Source organism: Silene latifolia, chromosome X, assembly GCF_048544455.1.
Source record: "Silene latifolia isolate original U9 population chromosome X, ASM4854445v1, whole genome shotgun sequence".
NCBI lineage: Eukaryota > Viridiplantae > Streptophyta > Magnoliopsida > Caryophyllales > Caryophyllaceae > Silene > Silene latifolia.
The window spans coordinates 227081672-227098472 of record NC_133537.1 but is presented as its reverse complement, the minus strand read 5'-3'; the positions used below and the strand labels follow the sequence as shown (position 1 = coordinate 227098472).

The following is a 16801-nucleotide window of genomic DNA, read 5'->3' as shown; positions in this document are numbered from 1 at the left end:
AAACTAATGGCGCGGTAGAGGCGTCAAACAAGAACGTTGTCACAATTCTCAAGAAAATGATTGACAACTATCGAGATTGGCCAAGCAAGATACCCTTTGCTTTATGGGGATATCGCACATCAGTTAGGACGCCCACTGGGGCCACCCCTTTCTATTTGACCTATGGCATGGAAGTCAGACACCAATCGAGTTAGAAATACCATCATTGCGTATCTTACTCGAAAGTCAAATCCCGGAAGCCGATTGGAAGAGGGATAGATATGAAGAACTCATCCTCTTGGATGAATGTAGGCTACGCGCATTATATAATGTCCAAACATATCAAGCACGTATCAAACGAGCCTTCAACAAAAGGGTCAAGCCAAGGAACATCAAGGAAAGAGACTTAGTAGTCAAGTCGGTTAGAGCTCTTTTACCTGTCGATCCACGGGGAAAATTCAAACCTAAATGGGTCGGGCCATTTCTAGTCAAGTCCATACTTCCAGGGGGTGCGGTTGGATCACAGACCTAGTTGGGAATGAATTCGCCAACCCGACGAACCTTGACCAACTAAAGCAGTATTATGCCTAGAATAGGAACAAAAACGCGCCTCGCGTAACCTCACGTGTCGCTCTTGTGGCACTAAATAAACGGCCCCCAGCCAAACTGAAATAAGCTAATGTCACTATGCTCTTGCATTTTGACAATTTGTCATCCTCATATCATCAAATAAACTAAATTGCACCTTGAGAGTAAGTAAAAAGCTCATGCTTATCTTCTAAGTTCATTACAAGCTCTTGCTTAGAACAATTATTCTTTTACATTTACTCGAACTACGCGCAAGGGTTTGATTTCATTTTTAAATGAATACGTAGGCAATCCTTCACAGGATATAACCCATTAATTTCAAAATGTAAATAGAAGGACATTTGCAGTTGCATTTGGAATTCGACAAGAATAATAAATACAAAGTCACAACGGTTTCATAACCAAATAACCTCTTTTATTTCATTCATTTCTAATAATAATAATAATAATAATACGTTACATATTAATAATAATGCTAAAACAAAAATAAAAATAGGCTAGGATTCTAAAAACCCACCTTCTTATTACAATAATAATAATAATAAATAATAATAAAGACATGGGCTATTCCTCCATTTTCCCTTTGCCCTTGTCATTTTTGTCATACTTCTTATCACGACCTCGAGCCGGACGCTCTTGCGCCACTTCTGACCTAATCACCAACGGTCTTTCTCGAGGCCTAGCTTTCCCATTCTTGTCAATCACTTTGTCCACGACAAGAGAGGTCTTCGGTTTCTTCGAAGGATGAACAACTCGAAACCCGGCTTCCTCCTCTCCCTCAGTCAGATGCTTCTCTTTCTCCTTTTCCACTTCGCGCACCTTGTAGTCAACGGGCTCGCGCTTTCTCAATCTCTCACGCTCCTCGGGAGTAGTAGCCTTCCTCCACCGCAGATAGGAGTCCGACACCCATAAGGCACTAAGAGAAGAGTTCAAGAACCACACGTTTCTTTGGGCCCATTTAATGGCCCACTCCCTTCGACTCTCAGTAGTAAGCGCCACGGCAGTCTGCGAGACAGTGTCAAGATCCGGGATTGTTTGCTTCATTCCAACTTGTCTCATTAACCTCTCCGGGATGATGCATATCATGAATTCCAAGCCAGGAATGCGCACAGATCGGGTAGGATCTAAGGAAGATACTCTAGTGACGGATTTGAGATGCCACCATGGTACAACCCATCTAATCAAAGGGCCATCATCACTCTGCAGTTTGTTTTCCCAGTAATTGCAGACCCGAGTGAAGTCCACCATGTAAAGCCTGGTCCTCATGGCAATCGAACGAGCATGATAAGAAGGAACATGAACTGGGGGCTCGATCAATCGAAGGCGCTCCATAAGCCAGACCTACCAAAAGCGGGCATTAGACAAAAAAAAAACAAAAACAAAAAATTGACGAAATAAAAAAAAAAATGAAAGAGAGAAAAAAGAAAAGTGTTCTTTTACCTGCAGAATAATGGGACTAATAAGGTAGGTCGCGATTGTCTTTTCTGTTATCCAAACCCAATAAGATCTCTCCTAAGCATAAACAGGCTGGGCTCCTGCGCAGTTCCATTTGCTCAACTAGGCCCAGAAGACGGGGATCACCTCTCAAATCTTCATCAACATGCCCTTGAAGGACATATACATGCAACAAGCAAAATCCGAATGCCCTTCGCCTGGCAACATAACAGACAGTGGGATCGGCCTTGTTAATGAATCGGTCAATAAAGTCCAACATTCGCACTCCTTTCGAGGTTACTAGACGGTCCACCTCAATTCTTGTCAATCCGAGCAAGTCTCTAAATTTGTTCTTATACCCTTGTGAAGTAGAAGGAATGGCAGGCAAGTGTTCTGGGTCCCACCCATCGATCACAGCAATTTCTTCAGGAAATGGGCAAATGTCACCTCCGGGGAAAGCAAAGACATGATAATTCGGGTCCCAATAATCAAGACAAGCATCTAGGAATGGTTTGACCACCTTGATGAGCTTCAAACTCAACAATGATCCAAGATTATAAGCACCCATGTCGTGTTTCTCCATGTTGGAAAATTCGTTGGTCCACTCTTTTAGGCGAATCTCTAAAGTATTCATGATGAATGTTTATTTTGAGGACTTTATGTAATAAGACGAAGAAGAGACAGAAGAATTGTGTGAATAAAACCTCTTTCGACGTCTCTATTTATGCTAAAATCTGTTTCCTAAATTCCGCCAGGACGAAAATACCTGGGAACAGGCGCATCACCTGATGCGCCTCTTCAAAGGGACGCAGCTCCTGCTGCGCCTCTTCCTCAGCATTGTTTCTGTGATTTTCCGCGTTGGATCTTTCCTAAATTCCTTAGCGAATAATTTCCTATTCATATGGGTTATTATTTTGGTAAATACGTCAAAATTGCCATATTTCGTGTTTCCAAATTTCGCGGATGCGCATTTCGAGACAATATCGACATTTTCGTCATTTTAGCACACTTGTACATTTCTTTTAATTTTCTTTTCAGGAAATCATTTCACGTTCCATTTTAAACTTATACGTTTTTATTGTTTTCTTTTTTTAGGGGGTAACCCTCCCTACCGTCCGGTCATTTCCGACCAATTTTTTTTGCATTTTTTTGCATTTTCAAGTCATTTGTTTTGCGCTAATTTAGGCTATATGTATGCATACATGTTCTATGTGATTTTTATGTAAATTTCGGCAACATGACGGCATAAACCGTCATCTACCAAACCTGTTCAAAACTAACCTGCAGGTACAAGCAACACAACCCAGCAGCAAAGGCACTCAGGCCATCATATGCAACAAAAAGGGGATATGTACACCAAATTGGGGGCTCGAGCCCCAAGCAAAGTCCAAATGTCCAAAATGTAGGTCCTAAATGTACAAATATGCAAGATACAGCCACCAAAAACAAACAACAACAACAAAACAACAAAGCTACTGCTGGTCGCCGCCTAACTCCGCAACTCTCGCCTCGAGAGCAGCAACCTCGGCGTCACGGACCTCAAGCTCTCTCAGCAGACGAGCTGTCTCCTCCCGAGACTGGGCAAGCTCCCGCTCCAACTCACGCTCCCTCTGCAAGCAACAAAATTGGCTCATGTCAATCATTTCAAACAATCATAAGAAAATTCAAAAATGAAGAAAGGTTCATACCTGACGACCTCGACCGCCGACAAGTGCCTCGATAGCAGTAGCTCTGAGCCGGTTGGTCACCCTCCATAACGCCACAAACCGGGACGGAGCAACCAGCATTTTCAAATAAGAAGTTCTTAATAATGGGATAAATACAATCAAACGTGTTCTTACACAATAAAATCATACAAATTAGAGGCTCACCCTCCGGGTCAGATGCTGTCAGTCGTCCAGGCCAGCATCCGTCACAGCTACGTCAAAGTCACGCAGCTCGGAGATCGTTGTCCTCCCGGTCGCGTCAGTGTACTCGAGGGTCTCGGGGTACACTAGGGGCTCGATGCCCGCCGCCTCGACCTCTTGCAAAGTCAAATGATTCCCAATAATCGATGATCTTTCATCGTGTTCTCAAAAATCGAGAATAAAGAAGGATAAAAGCACTTACCACAACCGGCCAGTACGCCAACCTCCCGTAGAGGAACGCCGAGTAGTCCTCACCAGGAAGAAGGAGGGCGTCACCGTCAACGCCAGCCAAGTCAGCCTCCCTCTCAGCCTCAAGAAGGCTCCCTGAACATCGTCCTAGGAGGATCGATGGGAACCGTCAAGACATCCCGAGTGCACTGACGAGCCAAGCGCTCTTTCAAGTACCACACATGACCCATCGACGTCCTCAATAGCAGCCGGCTCGAGCTCCTAGGTCGAAAGACCTCAGCCACGAAAGGAGGAGCGCCAGCGTACTCCGCCCAAGGCCAGGGCACCCACTGGGAAAAGACAAGCAAGAAATCATTCTTATGATCGGTAAAAAGTAATAAAGAAGCAAAACGAGGATAAGTGAGATGCTTACGCTGTCCAGCTGCAGAGCGTTCACGTCCCCCCGGTAGACACTGTGAGAGGAACGCTTGCACCTCGTCCGACACATCACCCAATCCCTCATAACGGGATAAGCCTTCTGCAACGGCTCCGTCCTCTTGGGCGAGAGGCTCGGAAAGTAGGAGTACACCCACGCCTGTGAAGTAAGACAGTCAATAACGATCTTTCGTGATTCAATAAGGAAAAGAAATGATTATTAGTCCAAATGAAGGTTCATACCTCCAATAGTAGTCCAGGGCCGACAGCACCAGGAGAAGTCCCCTTCTCCATCAACTCCGGACGAACCATGACTCTCATGAAGCGGATGAGGACCGCAAAACCAGCAGTGACCCAGTCCCAACGCCCTAGGGAGCTCAGGTCAGAAAGGAAGGGAAGAAGCTTCGTCGACAGCCTCTCTCCCTTGTCTCCGAGGTAGATCGAAGACAAGAACCACCAGAGCCACAAGCGGACTCTCTGCTCAGCTGTACAAGGAGGAGGAGTCGTCTCTCTCCCGTCGATCACCACCAGCGCCGGGGTCTTCCCCGCAAAGTAGTCTCGGACATAAGAACAAGGCACTAAACCAGGCACTGTAGCAGCCTTCGGCGCCAAGTTCTAGCCGATCAACCTCCTAGCCTCGGCCGAGTCCACCCTCATGGCAGTCTCCGGCCACTCCACCTCCTCGGTCCCACACGGCAGCCCAGAGATCATACCGTAGTCCTCCAACGTGACTCCCACCTCCAAAAGGCATGTGAAAAGTGGAAGTCGTATCCCAGAATCGGTCCAAGAAAGCGCGGACCAGGCTGAGGATAGCCCGCAGCTTCCTCTTCGCGATAAACCTCTAAGCCTGCACCAGGGCGCCGAACGCTCCACGCTCGATCATAGCTTGCTCCTCTGCCGATAGCCATCGTGTAGCCCGAGAACGATCTGATGTTCCCAGCCTCCTATTGTGATTTGAAAAAAAAGCTATCTTTAGTTTGAATAAAATTGGAAAAGAAATTGGAGCGAATGAAACGAAAGAATATGAGTGATGAGTAATGAATTCGAGGATTACCAAGCTCTTCACCGTCCTATAGGACAGGTGACCCTCCGCAGCCCAAAGCAAGTGCCTGCCGTCCCAGGTCAAAGCCCACGCGGGTGCTCCGCTCAGCTGGCGACCTCCTCGTCCCACGTTGGCCCATCTCGGGGCCTCCTCCTCCTCAACAACCTGCTCCTCGAGGATCTCGTCCTCAGCAACCTCCCCGGCTGCCCTAGCCGCAGCAAAAGCCTCCTCGAGAGCACGAGAAGCATCAATAGCAGTGTCTATCTCCATGGGAGCTCTCCCAGAAGTAGAAGCCTCGTCACCTGCAAAATAAAAGTAATTTTAGGCCGCGTCAAGTGACGACGAGCCTTGATTAGGGGATTTTCGAGTTTTAGAAGCCCCGAGATCGCTCTTTTCTCGCCATCTTTGGCCGTATTCCCACAAACCCGATCACTCATGTGGTAATTTGGGTTAAGTCAAGTCTAAGTTGAAGCCTAGTCATGGGTTCGAGTCGAAATTTCGGCAGCATTTCGTTATAACGGCGATTATGCCCTAGAAAAGTGCCCTAAAAAAGCCGTCACAAACCGAAATTACGAGATGGTAGGAAGTTTACCCATCATTCAAGGATTCCAAATGTCAAGTTTCATCACAAATGGGCAAGCCTAAGGCCATTTTCGAAGCAATTTACGATTTAGCTGTGAAACCGTCTCAATTTCACACAAGTGCTCAAAATTAAACGAAAATTCGAAACAAATACATGGTTATGATCTTTATACTACTAATTAGCCATTTACATGGTCAATTTTAGAAGGCAAGATCATTTGGGGGAAAAGCCCCAAATTTTCGACATTTTAAGGTTGAAAACCCTAAATTTTGTCGATCCAATTCGTCCGTTATAGAAGATTAATGCAAGAATGATATACATACCTCGATTAGTCATGGCGAATTCAAGTTTTTGGATTAAATTTTGGCGGAAATGGTTGAAGTTTGAGAGAGAAATGGATGATTTATGTTTCGAAACAAACGAATGAAACCCTCTGTTTCATCGCGTTTTTACGCAGAAAAGACACACTAAGGAACAGATGCAGTAGGTGCTGCGCCTATTCCAAGAGACGCGGCTCTTGCTGCGCCTCTTCCTTAGCTTCGCTTCATACGAATTTTCAAAAATTCGTTATGAGTTCATTATTTGTGGGCCCATCTTTGGTGCGCCTCTTCCCCGTTGCCATTTTATCTTTTTTTTGGCCCGTTTGATGATAATTATTCGTTCAGACCCGCATTTCTAAGACAACTGCAGACTGTTATACATTATTTATTGCTTTCAAGACCTTGCTTGTCACAACGAGCGAGTATTCCCCGACAGGTGTTTCGACACACCTCCATTATATTCCCCCAGCGAGAGTAAGCGGATAGACAATCCCTCTCGAGACATGGAGATAAGTTCCTGATAAGGTTTTCCCCAACGAGAGTTCACGACATACAATCGTTCTTCTCGAATTCTTCCGAAGTTTGTTTGAAGACTACCCAAGCAGATTTCTCCCAGCAGTTCCTGCCTGTGTCCTGCTACCCACAATATTTCCTGTTTTCCCATGGAGTGCGATAAGGGTGTCGTTCCCCACAGGTTCCCAGACCAGCAGAGTTCTTACACTCGAGCCTTAGTTACCCCCCAATTTATATTTTGGGCCTCCTTCCCATTGATGTTTTCTTTTAGGGTCCCACACCCTAGCACAATCCTTACTTATCCTTTAGGTCTTATCCTTTAGCTCCTACGCTTATCCTTTAGCTCCTACGCTAAACCTTAGCTCCTATGCACCTCTGGAAACGTCTCTGAAGAAGTTTCAGGTATGATCTCTTCTTATGGCTGGCGAGCCTCCTCACGTAGTCTAATGGATTTTAAACGACCCTGCCCGATAGTCAACAGACTCTAAAATGTTCCCGACGACAGGTCCTTGGTTCAGACCCCTTGAATCGCCTCGCGTCGCCATAGTCGTCAGGTTGTAATCTTCTATTGACCTGATGGCTATAGTTTGACTTTTGCCTTGTCCAAGCCTCAGTCAAAGTGGGGGCTCTGTAGATACCTCATTTCTGCACCTCCCGCAAACCACCCGGTGATGATTGGGCCGCATGTTTGGTACGCCGGACGATTTGTGACAGTTTGTAAGTTGATTGTCAAGTGATTGCTCAAACACTGATGTCTACCTCTTAATTGTCAACTACGCGCCGAAACGGTCGTTTTGACAGTAATTAGAGTACATTTGGAGTCCGGGCCTAAAACCGTCTTTATTTTCTGATAACCGCTAAATTCCGAGTCAGAATGTTCTGGAATGTTCCGGATATTTCTATTCTATATTTTATAAATCTTTCACAATCTTTTATTCTTTGGTAAAGTATTTCCCGTAATATTCATACAAAATATTAAGGAAAATAAGATTATCCCGTCATTCCATAAACCAAACGCGAAAACCTTTCTTCCGCAGGAGGAAACAACTTGGGAACAGACGCAGCAGGTGCTGCGCCTCTTCCAAGGGACGCAGTGACTGCTGCACTTCTTCCCAGGTCCTTTTTCTGCGTATTTTTTCATATCTTCTCGAGATTCACTTCCAAAGTTTCTCTGAAAACCCTATTCCTTCACGTGATTAGTATAAATAGGAGCCTTCGCTCCTCATATTTCCCACGCGAGTGTCCGCCCTTCTCTTCTCCCTTTGCATTCTAGACCACGTTCTTACTTTTTGGCGTCTACGTGCTTGAACATTCGACCACGTAAGCTCGGATCCTTCTGAGTACCAGCCTCGTTTGCATGACCGACCAATTTGACCAACTCCACATCAATCAACGTAATTAATCTTAATCGTTTTCCTCTTACGAGGGCACTTTCGTTACATTCGAGTCGAGCATCACTAATCATAAACTTAGTTCATCTCGTTTCGTCAAACATATAAGTCTGAGGGTGTAAATCTCTCTTTTATTATTATTATTTACTTTTTGTATCATTAATGTAAGGTTTATGTCGAAAATACTTCTTAAAACCGATTTATAAAACCATGCTTTAAAACCCTTTTTACGGATTACCAGAAGATGACCGTCGAGAAAGGACGCAGCAACTGCTGCGCCTCTTCGAAGGGACGCAGCACCTGCTGCGCCTCTTCGTGAGGCTGCCGCAGTTCCTGCTTCCTTTCTTCTTCCTTTGTCCTCTGTCTATTCGTCTTTTCGTAATTTGTTTTTTCGTTTGTTCTTCAATTCTTTGACATACAAGCACAATAATTTCACATGTATATTGTTTATCATCATTAATGCATATAATTCATCGTTAATCCCGACTTAAATCCCAAGTAATCCAATATTTGCGGGTTTTCATCATTAAAATCAATCCGGGTTGTAGAGATTCGATTCTTTCATATTGAGTTTCTGGAAGTCGATCTTTGGTATATTTCCACCTGTTTATTATCATATTCAACATTAGTCCATCATTAGTTCATCATATTTAACCTATTTAATTCACCTATGTCACTAATCAATCCTTCGTTCATGTAATTAATTCGTTCACATTCGTCTCATCCATGTTTTATTAGTTTTATGACTCATTTGCATGTAATTAATCTGTTAAGTCACTTTCATCTGAGTCGAATATCATAATTAATCCTTAAATTCACCAATTAATATTAACGATTCATAGTTCGGCCACGGCCGAGAACTCACCATTGGAAATGTACGCAAAGATTCGCTACTTCCAGGATGATTTCTGTCTCTGAACTTTCGTTCTGCCTTGACCTAGTTTAATTAGCTTACATATTAATAAACTATTAATCGTATTATCACCCTAATTCCTGTTCGTTAATTTGTTTATTCGTTTCTTTCTCAAATTATCCGTTTTGGAAGTATTTTCGACATAAATCAATTAAATCCGATGTAATTATTGTATTTTTCTTTATTGTATTTTCATTGTATCATTTGTATGCCTTCACATATAATTGAGCTTAAATCCCAATTCGACCCAATTGTATGCTAAATTACGTGATAACCGACTTAGTTAATCTTCACATGCTAGGATTAAAACTTGGATGTTGCATTGCATGCATATAATCGACGATATATAAAGTATAGACGATCTTCCCTAATCATTAGTAGAGGCCTCTATCGTGGCGGGCGGGATTAGGTGTTCGATCAAAAGAGCTTCCTAATACGTACCCTCACCCCTTACTCCAGATCTCTGTGAACATCCGTGTTCATTGGCATCCACGAGAGTCATTCTAGACATAGAATGCTAAGGGTAACGAGTTCTTGGTGTTCATGTCACTACTTTGTGTCTTGACATGGCACGAGGTATTCGAACGGTTTCCAATTTTCCACAATAAATTGGTGGCGACTCCACAAAATGCAAACGCTTGTTTCCCAAGCGCCCCCGTGTCCACATAGGTGAGCTGGTTTAATTGTCAGTTTTGGAAGACATGGATGTTTGAACTGGGTGTAGAGCTTACTGAGTTTTGAAGATACCTCAAACTATGTCGAGCCACGACATTAACCAAGGCGCTTCTTGGGAGGCAACCCAAGCTTAATATTTATTTCTTTCAAGTGTGTTTAATATTTATATGCTTTCTTAGTTAGTGAGTTGAGGCGGCTTAAGTGCCTCCCTGAGTTTCGCAACCTTTGTAGGGGGGTGTTAATAGTGTCGGTTGCACAAAAAAATTAGAATTAGTAAAGAATAAGAAAAATTATTGCTGATGCTCTGGGTATTTTGCATCCTTTCTGTTTCACTTGTCTTGGTCGGGTGTTTCTTTTTGCAGGAATGGGTTACACATGGCTGTTGGGTTACAACTTGATTAAAGAAAGCACTGCTGCCTTGCTGGATGCCATGGACAAAAGTCGATCAGCCCTACTTGGACGCTGAAACGAACTCATATGCACCTTCCTTATCAGTCTGATGTACTGCTGCTACTAACAACGTACTTGGCTGCCGTGACAGAATTGAAACATCTTGACATGGCTGTTTTTAATCGAATCCGCTAAGTACCTTTATCCCTCTTATTTTTATTATAAGTTTAATCTCATTGAGGACGATGTCGAGTTTAAGTGTGGGGGAGAGGCAAGGCCTAAAAACTCGGTTTACCAAAAAATTTGCTGGAGTTTGTGGTTTTTGTGTTCCGAAATTGGAGTCTGGCGGGTTGCCATGTATATTTTGTTGCACTCTCAGGTGGTTAAATTTTTGGATATGTCTATTTTTAGGGGACGTGCTGTCAAAACTTGGTTAGAAATAAAAAGACCTTGTTTTAATTGGACTAGCTAGACTAGCGAGTCGACGACAAGCTCGAATCTAATAACTTTTCAAAAATACTAACTTAAAAAGGATTTCACTAGTAGTTATATAAAACGTTTTGAAGTCGTGTATACATGAGTTTTTCCTCCATTTTAAACTTGGATTGATTAATTAAGTGTCATACATATTTGAAGTCTCCTTTAGATTAGAATTATAAAGCACTTACTTTGGCTACCTTTATTACACTTTTAGTTGACTCTAGAGTGTGGGAGCGTAAGCTGGTCTTATTAACCAATTTACTTTCATAGGTGACTCTCGCTTTAAGTTCTTGACCTAAATTCTATCCGGTGCCCGAGTGATTAGACCCTTAGGGGAACCCAATCAATGTATTGGGAGAATGCCTAATGACTTGTCCGGATGGGCGGGATCCATTGGTCGAAAGCTCGCTACAAGGGACATTGGATATATCCACGGGTACGAAATGTGGATGGTGGAAATTCAAAAGAAAGAAAAAAATTTTAAAAAAAAAAACAGAGAAAAAACAGAAGAAAAATATGGAAAAGAAAAAACTGAAAAGAAAAAAATGAAGGAAAAAAGACGTTAATGATGTGGTGGTGGTGGTAATTTAATTAAGGTATGTCGGATACACTTGAATGCTAGGGAGAACGATCCTCGTACAATGTACAAGAAAGTAAATCCCCTTTCCCTATAACCTTAAATTGCTGAACCCTTCCTCTACGAGTCAATCACTAGCACATGCGCACGAAGATAGTTGGACCAAGTGTATTGCTAATGCATTTATTTATCATTATAATTTAGAAGCGGTTTAAAATACTTATGTTGGCTAATTAGCTGGTTGTATAGTTTGAAGTGGGAGAAAAATTTGAAATATGTTACTTTCTAATCTAACTAGAAATGTTTTTCGTTGACCTCACTAACTTGAATAAAATGATTTCTAAAAAATGTTTTAGTTTGTCGTCGATAAACTTGTTTGGTTAAGTCTAAAAGCATGCAAAATCCTATGCTCTGATACCAATTGTTAGGTTCATATAGCTATTATTAGACATTTCTAATAGTGATATAATTAACATTTTAATTTAGTCATTAAGGATCTAGTGCATGCATAAAAAAATAATGAAATAAAGAAGGGAAAAACAATGTTCCTTAAATTGTGATGGTTCGAATTTTTGGGCACAAGAAAAGACTCCTTCCTTAACTTGTTCTTGAGCTATAATGCAAGTGGATGATCCTCCATCAAATCTCAAGTGTAGAGATCCTCCTCAATATTGCACCCAAGACAAAAACCCCTTAAAACTACTAATATAATTAACTAGATTATACTAGTAGTATTCCTTAAAATATATTCTATATTATTTATTACTACTTCTAGTAATGTTATATGTAAAATATAAGAATAAACAAATTTATGTCTAAAACAATTTTAGAGAAATGGAGGAGAGAAGAGTATGAAACAATTATGCATAAGGTAAGAATGAAAAAATAAGAGCCAAGCTCTTCTTTTTGGCCAAGGGAGGCCAGGTAGAAGGAGAGGAAAAGGGCCAATGCATGGCCTTTGTCTTACCCATAAAATTAGGTTTGCATGGCCAGTAATTTTAGGGTAATCATGATGTTTATTTTACATTAAAATAAACCATCCACTAACTCATTTGTCCCTCCAATTTTTCGGCCTCTAGAGATAAAATGGACTCCATTTTAAGTTTGTGTTTTGTCAAATGTAAATAGGTAGGTCATGTGTCACACACCATGCCCATATGTATTTTAATGCATATTTAATCCCTTAAATATCATTTTATAACAAATAAATTACATGTGACAATTTAACTAGTAATTCATGATTACAAGTATTTAAAATGGGTCATATAAATATAATTCACAACATTTTTTAATTATAATTAATCAATCATTCTTATTTTAATTGTTTCATAAACAATAATCAATTTTAGTAATAAAAAATTTAATTACTAAAATGAATCTTATTTAATCAAATGACAATTAGATACTTATTTTCACTCACAAATATATATTGTTTAATTTTAAGGAATTAATTAACTTGTATCAATATACAATTAATTAATTAATCTGTTAAGGGAATTGTCCTATAGGTGTGACTTTAAGGGATCAACTGATCACCACCGTCAAACAACAGTAATGTCAAACTCTAGTTAGCCAATCATTAACGATTAATGTCGATCAGTTGACAACATAATTTGAATCATCCCCCCGTATTCTTATTATGAGATTTAATTATGTGATCTCACTATTGTTGATGACACTTACTCCAACAGGGTATTGGATTGCTTTTGTGAGATTTGGCTATAGAAAAAGATCACTATGCCCCACGGTGGACGGCAAACTGTTTTGGTAAAAAATTACCGAGCTATTAATTTAGTTGTGAGTCAAAGTGATCGATCTATAACTACAAACGAATCAAAGAACGGTAGTACGAACGAATGTAAAAAACAATAAAAGGAAAGATTGACACGAGGAATTTGGTGACGCGGAAAACCCAATGTGGGAACAACCGCGGGGGGAGTCCGTATCTCGCCAAAGTAGCACTATAATCATTGAATTCGAGCAAGTAAGGAAGTAACAATGATGTTTGTCAACAATTAATGGAATAAAGCTTAGAAATTTATGTTGATATTGCTACGTTGTAGTGTGTTGCGTGAGAATGGGAGATGCCCTTTTCTTTTGCTTTCGCTCTCCTTTATATAGTGGTTGATTGCTAGGAATTGGGCCCACAACATCTTCCTGCTTCTCCCCCTAGATTCCTGCGTAAGTTGCACAAAAATAAGAGGTGGTTGCTTGACTGATTCCACTCTCCTTTTGCTAAAATATCAGCACATGTGTATTTGTTTTCTTGTTTAATCCAATGGCTTGTAGACGTCCATGTCATCAATCCCATCAACCTTGTTCCCACCAATAAATGATTGCCACCCCACCTCCTCTAAAAAGTGTATTTTTTTTATGTATAACACATAGTTATCGTTAGGTCAGACTCGGGCATGGGTGTTGAGGGCCGTTGATACTTTTGAGCCACGAGTTTATTCCATGTCCATATTCTTGTCCGTTTATGTGTGTCCAAGTATAATGAATGAGAATTAGGTAATTATGGTCAATATATCCATGTGATTATTAACTCCATGATTATGATAATTGATTGCTGCAATCAATCTTGACCATAATTAGTCAATTAATCATCTTCCTTTGTAACTGTTCTCTCGTTTTTACCTTTAAATAGGAGCCTCTTGCTGCCCTTTGAGACACATCAACAAAAAGATTGATCTATCTCCCTCACAAATCTCTATTATGTTCTGGGTATTCATTTCAAGTTCTAACTGTATGTGGCTGAGTAAACAGCCTCAGAGAGCGATGTGTGACCTTGGAGGACGAACGTCGTCATCTGATTGTACCATAATGGGGTATTTCGTCTCTCATTCAGTAACTTTGTCACGACACAAGTCTACGTCATCCCCACAGTAACATCAGTAACATTCATGCTCCTAACAATTGACAATGATCGATATGATCTTGTTAACCATCTTGTGGGTCGTATTATTGTTGGACGGTAGATTATATTACTTGATTTTGTGAACGAGAGAGATGGTAGTTTGACATTGAGAAACTTATCTAAACAGTAGAAAGGGAAAGTTGAATAGGTAGTGTTATTGCATGCATACTATTGTTGAGAACATAGCAATTATATAATACAACACCTTGCTTATACTCTATCTTACATAGCATAATAGCATAAACTGCATTATCTGAACTAAAGATAGAGTAGTTCTTAAATCGATCAAGTCTATAATAGTTAAGCAAAATAAGAACAAGGGATTATATAGAAGATTCCATGTGAAAACTAGAGAGAGATGCCAACAATCGGATACTCTTCTTCTTCTACTTCTTCTTCCTCCCTTGTGACCCCCTACATTAACCATAGCCGATGACACTGAATTATTTCGCCTGCATAAATCACTTGATAATTAGACTTTAATTAATTAAATACATGTATATTGATTTAATTATTAACTGAAGTGTAATTAGTGAATGAGCTAGTTGGACTTACATGAGTGATTAGAGACTCAGTGGTGGTTGCATCTCTCTGCAAGTGACCCAGCTGATGGGTTATTTGGAAGGAACCTCGCCCACTGATCAAATAATTAGTTTTTTCATTAAGAAGCAGCACAACAGCATTTTTTTTTTTATATATATATATATATATATATATATATATATATATATATATATATATATAATTAATATTGTCTGAATTTAAATTTAGAAATTAGCAATTATTTAAAAATAATCAATACATAATATCTTAAAACTTGTGAATTATTTTGAAAAGTCAAAATTATTGATCATTACAGATGACACATTTGACCAAATACGGAGTATATGGGCAGACCGCATCATATCATAAGTACTAATCTTACATTTTTGGCTGCAGCACTAAAAGCCTCTCGGTGTGGTATTTCAGGGTTTGCTGCTTTAATGCGCTGTATCTCCTCCCTTGAATTCCAAACGACAAAAAAATGTTCAAGTTATGAAATATCTTGATCAAGTTCCAGTATAATATAATCAGGAAAAAAAAAGGGCTTTGTGTGCGTACTTCATGAACCTATTGTAAGCCGAAGGAAGCCTATGCTTCTTCTCAGGAGCTGCATTCACAAATATAATTCAACATATTTGTCAGACAAACAATTATTATTCCGTTGTATTAAGGATTAAAACATAAGACGGAGTACTTATATACTGTAGAAGGGATTAGGGAATATTAATCGTTTAAATATTTGCATGTATTATTGTTGGATGAAACCATATAATTTATACAGTAACTAATTAAAAGAAAGAAGGGTATAATTAAAAGGAGGAGATAGAAAGGGTACGTTTGACAACAAAAGGCCTTGGAGAAACAGGTTCAGTAGAGGCAGATGAGGATGAAGATGAAGCCTGTCCTCTTTTGTGAACATCATTATCAGCAGTAGTAGTAGTAGTCGTAGTAGTCGTCCCTGCTGGCTTCTCCATGAAATTGTATCCCTACAACATTCACCAAGTACATCTTAGCTTTAATATAATACTCCGATCCGTATCTATATAGTCATCGTTCCATGATGACTACTATATACGTACATACCTGAAGGGTGATTTGATGATCAAGACATTGGCCTTGCAAAGGAGGCCTAGTGCTCAAAAATGAGACATTCCCACAGTGTCCACACTTGACTGTAACCGTCTCTAGTAACCTCTTGCATGGTATCACAACCTTGCATGCATACATAGTTAAATACATAAAATATCAAGTGTATAATATTAACAAGATAATAAGATGATGTATAATCGTATAATTAATTACCGCAAGAACAGTGTTGCAAAAGTTACAACGAACATAGCAAAGATGCTCAGGAGGTGAAGCAAGCTCCATGTTCACTTTCTCTTCCATGGTATTCATTGATGAAAAAAATTAAGAAATGATAAGAATACTTGTTTTATATGTTAGAGGGATATGATATGCGTGTGTTTAATGAGTTAGCTAGCTACATATAAGTAGGCAAAATCTAAGCTACTTTAAATATTAATAAAGGAAAAAAATAAATAAAATTATTAAAGTTTGTTAAAATTAAGGTTTTACAAATATTTATGATCTCGTAAAATGAGTGCAGGGAGACAGCTAGATATAGCTAAATGAATGTTAGGAATTGATAGTGTACAAACAGAAATCTAGGGTTTCTATATTAGTTATTGTATCCGTGCTGATTTCCCTACTCAATGACTTTGTACGGTTCTGATCTTAAACATCATGCTCTTAGACCAAACTTATTTTACACGGATTATAAATGTGTTTTTTATGGATAATATAGTATATGGTTAATAATGTAACAGATAATAGGTTAATATAGTTCGTGTCTATAAGACCATCCACAATAGAGAGAAGCTTATCTTTCTCTTATTTTGCCTAACTCTCTCTAATTTTTGGACGCCTCATTTTCTCTTTCATTC

General features: G+C 40.1%; 1 protein-coding gene across 1 annotated transcript; it reads right to left on the bottom strand.

Moving 5' to 3' along the window:
- Window positions 1-14441: 14441 nt before the first annotated feature.
- On the bottom strand, window positions 14442-16451 carry LOC141623828 (protein DROOPING LEAF-like). The gene is made up of 7 exons (XM_074439980.1): window positions 16158-16451; window positions 15939-16067; window positions 15691-15841; window positions 15414-15462; window positions 15238-15313; window positions 14868-14949; window positions 14442-14764 (listed from the first exon to the last, which is right to left on the bottom strand). Exons 1-6 carry the CDS (start codon window positions 16251-16253, stop codon window positions 14884-14886), a joined length of 567 nt encoding a protein of 188 aa, XP_074296081.1. The 5' UTR covers window positions 16254-16451; the 3' UTR covers window positions 14442-14764; window positions 14868-14883.
- Window positions 16452-16801: the final 350 nt, after the last annotated feature.